Source organism: Nuphar pumila, chromosome 17 (genome assembly GCF_984573655.1).
Source record: "Nuphar pumila chromosome 17, dmNupPumi1.hap1.1, whole genome shotgun sequence".
Lineage (NCBI taxonomy): Eukaryota > Viridiplantae > Streptophyta > Magnoliopsida > Nymphaeales > Nymphaeaceae > Nuphar > Nuphar pumila.
Genome location: NC_143265.1, coordinates 30450945 through 30462837, shown reverse-complemented (window position 1 = coordinate 30462837; position 11893 = coordinate 30450945). Strand labels below are relative to the sequence as shown.

The following is an 11893-nucleotide window of genomic DNA, read 5'->3' as shown; positions in this document are numbered from 1 at the left end:
TCTAAAATAAAATTAGAATAGATCCAATTAAGGAAGGAAAACCACGATTTCTCTCAATTAGCTAAACAAAAATAGTTGATTTTTTAGGTATAGCTTCTACACATTGGGAATGACTTGTTAAAATTTGAGGGTCTAACTCCTTAGGATTTGAGATTTATGAGGCCGAAAACATAAAAACGAAAACCAGGTCTATACTGAGATTCATGTTTGGTAGGCTTTGGTAAAACGGTTGCTTATCTTAATTGGTTTTGGAGTTTGGGGTTGTTTTTTGAAATGTAAGTTGGAAATACTTTGGAGCACCTAGGGTTAAAATTGAAAGGTTAGATAAGGCGAATAAGAGATATAACCTAGGAAAGTTGGGTTAAATTCTGCAAATCATAGAACACAGAATTAGGTTGGTTAACTACGTTCAAATAGGGTCAAAGAGGCGCAGAAGTGAGTTTGAGCTTAGGCGAAGGTGATTTTGACTTATTGAGTCTTAAGAGAGTTTCTTAAGAAGGTCTGCTATGACTTGACACAATTGAAACTTGGTTTGGTTTAGTTTAGTAGGAAGGTCATTGCACTATGGAAGGTCGAGTTCACTGAGTCGGCTTGAGCACTTGGATGAAGATTGTCTTTGTTGCGGCCTTGGTGCTTTTGGAATGAACGGATCTACCGAGCCACTCACTTGAGTAAGGTTTGTACCTTACTAAAAAAGAGAGACGAGTCAAGGGAAGAGACTCACAACAAGGTCAAAGAAAGGACCCGAATGGATGAAAGCCAAGAGACCAAGGGAAGAGAAGAGAAGAAGAGTTACGCCCAAAAAAAAAAAAAAGAGATCGACGATTTTGTAAGGAGAGAACTCAACTCTTGTTCATTATATTTTTCATCTCTTCTCAAACACACGGAGGTTGGGCTTTTATATAAGCCAAGGCCCACACGACTCACAAAACCAAAATTGCAAAAAACCAAAGCAAAGCTACTACTTCCTAAACATTGGTCCTCTTTCGAGATTGGCGAGTCTTCAGTTTGAAGATAGGGCTAGTCATCAACTTTGGCGAGGGACGGGTCCCCTGACTCCCTGAGTGATCGACGCTAGCCAGACAACTCGGACTCACATTGAATCGTGTGGGCTTAAGGCTCGGGAGAGTTCAGATCACATGTACCAGCAATGAGCTCAAGCTCACATAATTAGCATGGCTAATGGATCGAGATGGCTTATCACGTGGATCTTCGTTCTTCTCTATTTTGTTAGTTGTAGACTGCCAGTTTTGCTACTTGCTCAGTTTTTCCGTTTTTTTTTTTTGACGATGTTACTACCAAGTCGCATTCTCGCGTTAGAGATAGTCCGAAATTATGTATTAGAAATAAATAGCATATGAATTGTCATCAATAAGCCCTTATAGCTCAGTGGTAGAGCGTCAGTCTTGTAAACTGAAGGTCCGTAGTTCGATCCTGCGTGAGGGCATTGATTTTTTTTTTTTTGCTGTGAGGCCTATATTTTATCAATAAAAAGACGAAAACGGCCTCCAAGCTCAGCCTCATGAGATGGTCCAATTATTTATGTATTTGAGATCTGGTGTTATGATGGCAAATGATCCCACTTGACTTGGCATTATCCAAGGGTGGACGTTATGCCATGACTGCCAAAGGAATTGGATCACCGTTCTTTTCGTGCTATCTGTTGCATCCTATGAGAACAATCTCTCTGTCACACGCCAACTGAATATACAGGATGTTCGGATGCTGAACTTTGAAGAGAAGAGGATATATAGATTGGAGTATTTGGAAAAAAAAAAATCTCTACCAATTCGTTTTCCTGACTCATCCTGCTTAGCAAGGCAGATTGATACTTATGTAAGAGTTCCTTGCAAGCTCTTTGAATCCATGTTGGCAGAATCTTATCGAGCTTTGAATCGATTTTCAAAACGATTCAGACTCTGAACCGAATTGAGCTGAATCGGCAAAAATAGCTTTCCAAAAGTACTTAAAATTACCGTTCATGGGAGTGTAAACTGATTTAAGAAGATTGAGACCCACGACACCTTTCAATTCTCATGTCCAGATTTGTTTTTTTTATGACCTTGCTGAAGCGAGGAAAACCCTGGGTGGGGCCTCATGACCACCCTGCCTTCTAAAAGCTATGGACACACCCGTGCGCCAGCAGGGCTTGATCTGTTGCCTTCATTTCAGCACCCTCATAAACATCGGGCGATCCCAGGTGGTTCATGTCCAGATTTGTTGAAAAACTCGATAAATAATATCCACTTTTACCACAATTTGACTCCCAACCAACAACAACAACTAGGCCTTCATCCCAAAACAATTGGGGTCAGCGATATGAACCAAAAAAGAAAATCATTCTGGGTCTTCCACATGAATCCTTCTCCTCCAATCATTTCTATCCAATGCCATGTTGGGATTGGGGCAGACTTTTATTTAAGTCATGTTGGGGGCACTTTGGGCAGAATGAGCCCTCTCTTTTTCCTTTTTATCATTTTTTTGCTTTGGTTAGGTCAAAATAAAAGCTCTTACTCACCTACCACACATTGACAAGCTTCTGGTTGGTAAAACCCTTGAAGTGGCCCAAACCGCCGCTAAGGAGTTGGCCCAGCTTAGATCTTGCAGTAAATGGCAACTGACATGTTGGATACATATTTGCTGCAGTCAATTTTTCTTACAATCTTGTTGGATTCTCACCATGAAAGTTGTTTGAGTTCAATCTACCCTCATACATGTATTCAGCATAGTTGATTTGGTGAGAATTTAATCCTTTGATCAATTTTTCCAATGAAAGCATGTTTTTTAGAGTCAGAAGAAAATGAAGCATTCCTGGACTATGACTTTTGCATTGCCTAAAAAAAAAACTGTATACAAGTTGGATTCTGGCAATCTAAAAGCTGATTCCTAAGTAAAAGAACATGTCGATCACATCTATACTATTAGATGTAACCAAAAAAAAAATTGAGTTTTGCTAAGTCAATTGTAAATACCATCAAATGTAGCAAACATTGACCCTTATTTGTATTAAGCACAGTTCTAGTGATTAGAGCTACATTTTAAACCCATTCCCCCAGCATGTCTGAGAAAGTGACCACCAACTTTTATCTTGCATAACAGGAAGTTTCTCCCTTTCTAGATATGTCTGTTAGGCCTTTCTCTAGCATATTAATGATCCCAGCTGGTGCAATTGCTGGCATCCTTCTTGTAACGTCATTCCAGCCAATTCCAAGTATCCAAACACCTATCAAATAAATCAAATAAGAAGAACTAGAGGACCAGATATATTTTGTTGTTTCTGAAAGTATTCCTTTATTTAGTCCTTGAACAAAAAATAAAAAATATTTTAGAAAACTTGCTGCCCTCAAGTTACAAAAGCAATAGGATCCTCATCCGAATAAGTCTTAGACTGGAACTATACGAATTGATACTTTTTTACATGATTAAACTGATCTAAGAAAAAAGGTGATTGTAGAATACAGAGCCAACAGGGCAGTAACAGAAGTGGGGGAAGAAAACAAAAATTTAATTTACAGAATCCCTGGTTCCTTTCCTAAAAATAATTCATTTCAAAGTATTACCTGTATGTGATGGGAAGAACCAACCTTTCTAAAATCCAATTAGCACCAACCCATCAAGAGAAATCCAACATTTCAATCACTTCCATGCTCAGTTGTTCAGCCAACTCTCCATGTCAGATTTGAAAGAAACTCACCCACCTTCATGACATGATCACAATCCCCGTCCAGCATTATGGACCACCTACATTTACAGAATGACATCAATACAGCAAGAGAAGATTTTACCATTCTGGTCTTCTTTTCTGTTTTTGTTCAATATGCAGATCCAAGAATTACCATTTTAGCATCCTTTTCTTACGTGAAAAGTACCAAAGACCTAGAGATACCACCAACTACCATTATTCCAAACTCCTTTTTACATGAAATTTGAACCAAACATCTCAGACAAGTTAAACCAAAATCGCCCATTATGTTTCTCTTGCACTCTGAACTCCAGTATGTCAAAATACCACCAACCACCATCCTGCTCTTTAACAGTGTCCCTAGACCAATTCTCCATATCAATAAAAGAACGCAAGACCACAACTAGAAAAGGAAACAATTTCAACAGAGATTGTAGCAAAATCCAATATCGATAACTAAAAAGCATGAGTTCTCTACAGCACTCCTTGCATTGCAAACTCCCCTGACTTCCCTTGTTTCTCCTCTGCTCTGTTTGATCTTCCTTTGTCAAAAATTATGCTGCAAGAAGATCTCTTGTTGAGGTGAAGCAGGTGCAATCTCCTCCTCCAACCTACTCAATCCATCCCCTCCCACAACAGTCTTTGCCTCACTACCACCAAAATTCCTCCCCTCAGTGTCTCCTTCTGAAGCCGAAGACTTCCTCCTCTGAGACGAAGTCACGCTTGGAAACGTTATCCATGATGGTGCTCGGAACTCGAACCTCTGATCATCACCATCAACCATATCAATTTCTGAACCGGATCGATTTGAAGATCGCTGTGAAGCTTTCTTATGCATCCTGCTGCTGCCCAGAACCACCTCAGTTGGCAAGATAAGTTGATCATTCGAAGGACTACCCATTAGCACAGCTAGAGCTCTCTCTAATGCTGTAGTTACCTTGTCCATTGAAGGCCTCTCCTTCCCCCTCATCCTCACACATTTGCAAGCCACATTTGCGATCTTCCTCAATGCTTCAAGTTCCACAGGAAGCTTCAATCTTGCATCAAGAATTGCTTCCACATTACCATTTTTTATCAAAGGAACCGCCCATTCGACAATGTTTCCTTCTTCGAATTGCATATCAATCGCTTTTCGCCCGCTTAAGATCTCCAGAAGTAGAACTCCAAAACTATAGACATCACTCTTGGTTGTGAGATAATGCAGCCTGTAATACTCAGGATCAAGGTAGCCCAATGTGCCTGCAGGCAGCTCTGACAATGGGCAGCTGCTATCCGCTGGACCCAACAAGGATAAACCGAAATCTGCGACTCGGGCATTCCATTCTTCATCGATCAAAATGTTTGATGACTTGATATCGCGATGAATTACAGGAGGGCAAGCATAGCCATGGAGGTATTCGATCCCCCGAGCTGCTTGAACTGCAATAGTAACCCTCCTGATCCAATCCAGAGGGTCCTTCTTCTTCCCATGGAGGAGTTCATGCAATGAACCGTGTGCCATGAATTCGTAAACCAGAAGCCTTTCGCTTCCTTCTTCGCAATAACCAAGCAAATTAAGCAAATGGGCATGGTTTAATCTCGACAAAAGATCGAGTTCAGTGTGGAATTCCTTTGAGTTTTTCTTCAAATCAGACGCCATTATTGCCCGTTTAACTGCGACAACAGTTCCATCTTTCGAGACCCCTTTGAAGACGCATGAAAAACTACCCTTGCCTACTTGTGATTCCTCACCGAACCCCCCAGTGGCCTTCTCCAGCTCTTGGTAACTAAACAGCCGAGCTCTCCTAATCTTCCACTCTTCTAAATCAGACTTGACTTTCACAGCCTCCTTGTGAAAAGAACTAGTTCCAGAGTTCTTAGGGGTCTTTGATTGAGGAATTCTACAATTGCACTTCTGCAATTTGAACCTAACATAAAGTATGGCAGCTAAAGAGACGGTACTTACCATGAAAACAGCAATGGCAAGCTCTGCTAAGAAAACCGGCATGTGGAACGACGACCACCCTCCATTCTTCTCGCCACCGTCATCGTGAGAAGATCGAACCGGAGTTGCAGCGATAGGAAAAGTTGTTGGAAAATTAGAGCCCCAGCAGACAGGTTTCATGGAAATTGAACTAAGAGCACTGCAAGTGAAATAGTCACCAGCAGCAACAGCAAATGCCCTCAAGTTATCAGGAACAAGGGTGCTATTTTCAAGCCTAAAACCCCAACATACCACACCATGGTCATAGACCCTGATCCCACATGCATGAAACCTCCCACCCACAACAGAGAGGAAAGGACACTCAGGCGCAAGATCAACATTACCCCCATTGCTGCTGCTGTCATGACCTTCCTCCAAGCTCAGACTCCTCCCCCAGCAGAGGACCCTGGACCCCCCACCACTCAGAACCCCACAAACATGGAATCCACCAGCTGAAACGGCAAGGAAGCTTGTGTTCCTAGGGATCAAACTGATGACACCACTCCCTGTTTCATCCCCCCAGCACACTGCATTCCTGTTCCTCACAAGCAACCCACAATTGAAACCTCCCCCTCCTGTGATGGACATGATCCCACCTTCAAAACTGAAAGAGCCCGTCATGTTATAGCCCCAGCAATCAACAAATGAGGAGTTTCTTGGGGTGGGCTTTCTCAGGGCACACAAATGGTGGTCACCAGCACTGATCTCTGAATAGGCAGTATCTGGCATCATGGGTTGGGGCACGCCCATTTGGATGTAGATGTTGTTGCCCCAGCAGTAAGGCTGGTTTTGGTGCAGGAGAAGCCCACAGACAAAGCCATCACCAGCGGTTAGACCCCAGAAGGAGAGCCTCATTGGTGTGCCATAAACAACAGCTGAATCAGCACCTTGGCACCACACTGAGTGAGACCCATCCGGGTGAAGGCCGCAGAAGCTTGGCCCATTCTCACCATATGAAACAGCAATTGTGGACATGGAACCAAGGGAAGAAACCTCAAGATTTCCACGTGAGAGCAGCACCAAGATGGCAACTTGAAGGCAGAATATTGGTTTCTTGGTAATCATGGTGAGAATGAACTGAAAAAGGTGGCTCCTTCGGCGGATGCAGGCGAGGGAAAGACATGGTGCTGATGAGTCTTCCGAGGTATAACTAAAGGAAAGAGTGTTGATGGTGGGGGTGCATTAAATGGCAGTAAACTGTTGGGTTCAGCAGTGGGGACGTTTAGGTGAGGGCAATAAATGCGGGTCTCATGTTTTAATGCTTTTGGGGGTTCAATTCAATTCTTTCACTCACCCCCAAAGAACAGACTGCCATCCTCCAAAGAACAGGAGTTGCGTCTTCACATTTTCCACCGAGAAAGAAATCACATAGTCACGGCCTTTAGTAGTGTTTTTAGTAAATTACAACTTCACTTCCCCCATTCCTACTAAAGATGTCACATCCTGATAAAGTTAATCAGCATGATAAACAAAATAAGTGATGTATAATACAGTCTTCAAAAACTAATTTAAATAAGGGAAACAATATTGGAGCAATTTTTTGAGCCAGGACAAGAGAAGAACCCATCACTCACCGCAAATTAGCAGGCTTCGGGTTGGTAATTAAAACCCTTTAGATCCTCTTTACTCACCGAAAAAGTATGCCCAGCTTCCAACTTGCAACAAGAAATGATTTCTATGGGTTTTGAACTCATGAAGTCTTGTCAACTTGATGAAGTTTGCAAGTATTCCTCACCAAACGAGTGGATCCCCCCAGAAAATATTAGAGTAAACTTGACGAATCATTAAAGCAAATACATACCTGACAAATAAATGACCACAGGGCATTTTTCATGTTCCAGCAATATCTAGAAAAGATATTGGGGATCAGTGCAGTAGACCACAACCGCCCTTAGTTCATCCATGAAAAAAAAAACCTAGACTTTTTTTTATCTGAAGGATATCCTTCATAGGATTCGAAGCAAAGTAGTTACCACAGTGTGACCCAACAAATTATAACTATTTAACTTCATATAATGATAGAAATCAACTATTAAGTATTACTAATCTGATGTGACTTCCTTTGTGGAATATGTCTAAACAGGTTCAAGTTCGGTAGATCCAAATCCGGAGAGTTGATATCCCTACTCCAAAAGGCTGCCATCCAGGCTGAACACTTTATTTACCTCTCTGTAAAGTTGACAACAATCTCCATATTGTTTATGGATTTGAAAAAGAATTTGTACATTTAGGAGGGGGTGGTCAGATTTTGGGATATTATGAGGGTGCAATAAAACTTACTTATTGCCTTTTTGATTCCCTGAATTTCTGCACACACGTTTAGCCCAGAATACAAAATAGATGTGGAACTTTTCTCATCTTATTAATTTTAAGACCGTTGGTCAATCCAGACAACCTTGTCCTAGACTTTGAAAGTTGGCAAACTTAGCTCTTTAGGATGGCATGCATGAAAATATATATATTTTTAATTACAGCATGGACTTTTTTTTTAAAGGCAAGTTGGGGTTAGGCAGACCCTCACCAGTTATTATTCAAAGTACCACTGGGGTTTTGAACCTGCAACGTCCCACCACAAGGAGAGGTTCACTGACAGCTCCTACCAACAGCGCTGAGCCACAGTTGGGCAGCATGGACATTTTCTCCGGTAACCTCTGATGAAATATTTTTTGAGGTTACGTGCAAGTTTGCTATATATTTATTTAAGAATGGAAAAAATTCTGCCAGAAAAAAAAATAAGATAGAGAAGAAGAAAGCATTGTTTCAACCTTTTGCCTTATTTATTAATTTTTGATATTAACATATTGAAATTCATCTTGTTGCTGTGAGATTTTTTGGTTTACAGTGCTTTTAAAAATTAAGGTTTCATGGCACTGGCAAAAAATGTATGCATCATATTTGTGTCCTCTTTTATTTTGTTATTTATTAAATTTATTTCCAACAACTTTGATATACCATCCTAGGGACGTATTTACACCATTATGAGAAATTTTCTTTGCACCCCACTACCTACATAACAGCAATATTTATAAAAATCAATAATATTAATAATTCATTTGTTAAGGCCTTGTTTGAATCTATTTTTTCTTATCGTTAAAGCACATTTTATAAAGAAGAATGTTGCCTGTATTTTTAATTAGATGAATTGTTTGGATCATCAATTATTTAAATTAAAAATAAAAATAAAATGAAAAAGATATGTATGAGTACTGGTGATAGTGATGGTGGTGGTGATGATGATGATGGAAGCAGTGGTTGTGGTGGTAATAGTAGTGATGATGATGAAGGTTTTAATGGTGGTGGTAATGGTGGTGAAAGTATTGGTGATAGTGATGGTAACGTCAATAGTGGTAATAGTGAGGCAGCAACTGCAGTGGTGGTGATGTGATGGTGATGGTGGAGAAGTAGTGGTGACAATGTTAGCGATGGTGGTGGGAAGAAAATAAGTTGTGGTAAAATAAAAAAAAAAGGTAGTTCCCTCATTGTTTTTTAAAACAGAGATGATTACTCATCAAAATTATAAAATGCTCATTAAAAAATAAAATATCCAAACAATAAAACTTGCTATTTAAAATAAGTACAAATGACATCAAGTTACTTATAAAGCGATCCAAGCGAAGGGTAAACAACGTTTGGCTTGCTTACATATTTAGGGCAAAGGCAAAGTTATCTGTTTTCTCCTAGATATTTCATGATCTCCTATAAGCACCCAAGTTAAAGCTCCAGGAGCATCTTTCTAGTGGGTGAGGAGGTGATCCCACCTAAGGTTTTACTGTCCGAGCAAAAGGCCGGTTCACAAGGGTTTAGCAGCCACTTGGAACAGTCTTAACACCCACAAATTCCATTATTACCAAATAAGTTGTTCTCACTGATATGAGAGATTAGATGTATGTTTTCATAATATTTAAACCAAACCAATTAGAAGTTTTTTATTTTTTGGCTTTTTGCTATTTATGTATTTTATTTATATTTTTCTTTTTTAATTGGTGAAATGTAATGAACCACAAGATGAATTCCTAGTATACTCACACCCAATTAAATACTTGGCCTGAGTTCTTAAGGTTGTCCAACCACATGTTCTTTCATTAATGATATCATGTATCCAATATATGAAAATTCATTGTTCATGCCAAGCCATTAATTAATCATTCTGAGTTCCTTTTCACAAAATTCTTAGGCCAAGTCATGGTAAAGGCTACACATTTACAAAATCTAGCATGCATTATCGTTTCTTTCCTTAGGCCTACAGGACTCGGGTCAGATCAAGGCATGACTGAATCTGATTTTATTGGATTGGATTAGGATTCAGATTAAGAGTCGAATGGGAAAAGGTAATACCGAATCCGAATCTAATTAGCTAATCGGTTATATTTTGTATTTAATCAGGTCGGATACTCCGTTAGATTTGAATTAGGTTGACTCAGATCTGGATTTGGATTCGAATTCAAATATACACACCAAATGCAATTCTGATTATTAATCAGGTCTGATTTTCTTTACCGACAACTTACTCCTTGCGTTCACATGTTATGCTCACATCTGTCGTGTCCCCTAGACCCTAAGTGGTGTCCCTGTGACATAGATCCCCATCATGGGAGACAAGCAAACAAGGAGGCAAAAGGTTCCAAGTCGAGTCAACAGATAAGTTTTAGATCCGATATCTGACCAAATCCAATTTGGACTAGTCCGTATTGGTAAATAATAATTAGCATAGATTTGAAGTCATTTTCCCGTAATTATGTATTCACTTTGTTTTTCTAGACATTCTCATTTCAGTGAGAAAGGAGGAGATAAACGTCAATGAATGCTCTTTTTGTTCGTTTATTTTTATTTTTTCAGCTACCTTATATTCTTATGTTTCAATATTAAACTTTTGTCTATGGATTGTATGTGTACTTTTTTTCATTAGTGCCCATCCTTGGATGGCATAGTGACAAAAGTTAAAAACTGCAAAATATAGTTTTTCAAAAACTCTCAAGAATTTGAAATTTTTTCATAAATCTTGCATGTTTTTGGCAAAATCTCGGCAATAAAAAATAAATTTTAAAAAATATAAAAATTAATTTTTATAAGAAAATATTAATAACATTTAGTTAAAAATAAAAACACACGGTTTTTTAATGATAAATAGCCGTTGAAAACATAAATATTGCATTTAAATCGCTGTGTTTATGTTTTTTCATAAATCTCGCAAGAAATTGTAGTCTTAAACTTTCACACAATTTTTAGCTATATTTGTCACTATGGGTCTTACTAGTGTACCACGATTGCTAAAACCCTAAACTGGCGGATCAGGCTGGCCCCAAAATTTGGATTTGGGCCTTAGAAGTTTGAATTCTCTATAATAATTCTTTTGGAAGGATGGGTTTGTTAATCATGGGCCCCACCAAAATCTTTGAATAATATTTTGTAGCCAACCGTCTAAATGGTGATGCATTTGAGGTTGCCATGATACCACGCGCATATATTACATCTTATATTATTGCCCATGTAGGCTCCATCCTCCTGATTATGGGCGACCGTGATTTATCACCTGACATGGTAGTTCAAGAATCTATAAAAGGCTCCAAGGGTGGTTGGCGTGGTAAGGGGTGGGGGCCTTGGCTGCTAGACGGGCAGTCAAGGTTCTATTCTCGCCCCTCTGTGCAAGCCAATGCATAGCGTAGGCCCTAGAGGCAGGAACCTAGTCTTAGAGTTCTTCACTGCCGGCACAACGAACATAGGTATGGCAGGTTGAGCCAGTGCGATCAGGTCTTTGTGCTGGGTGCGGTTTCTTCGTGTTCTAAATCCAAAAAAAAAAACCTATGAGAGATATTTCTTGCCCTAAGGTCGAAGCAGAGGCTGCTCTATGATAGGCAGGGAACATCAAGGTTTTTACCAACAAGAAGAAAAAGAAAAAAAAAGTAGAAGTCCTATATTATCATATAAGGGAATCTGTTCAATGTCAAATTCTAAAAGCATACCTCAATTAGCTTATCGGGATCCCACATTAAGTCGCCTCTTTCACTTTCTTTCATGTGTAAGCATTTTTAGAGGAAAACTATTTGCAACACTCAGGTATTTTTCTTTTACATTTTACTGATTTTTGTGTGGACCAAGCCCTATGGATATGATCTTATATAGTTTGTTTAGTCAAAAACATGTTTTTAGGTCATCCTATCACATATAAGTACAAATTTTGAGGGTTACAAATCAGCCTTTCAAATGGAGAGGGCCTTAAAGCAAGGTGCTGGATTTAAAAATTCACCGAA

At 39.5% G+C, this 11893-nt stretch overlaps 1 protein-coding gene and 1 non-coding gene across 2 annotated transcripts; one reads left to right on the top strand and one right to left on the bottom strand.

Moving 5' to 3' along the window:
* The first annotated feature begins 1375 nt into the window (after positions 1 to 1375).
* Positions 1376 to 1447, top strand: TRNAT-UGU (transfer RNA threonine (anticodon UGU)). The gene has a single exon. It is a non-coding gene; the product is annotated as a tRNA-Thr (tRNA).
* Positions 1448 to 4229: 2782 nt separating this feature from the next.
* Positions 4230 to 6710, bottom strand: LOC149811859 (serine/threonine-protein kinase-like protein CR4). The gene has a single exon (XM_089992936.1). It carries the CDS (start codon positions 6708 to 6710, stop codon positions 4230 to 4232), a length of 2481 nt encoding a protein of 826 aa, XP_089849062.1.
* Positions 6711 to 11893: the final 5183 nt, after the last annotated feature.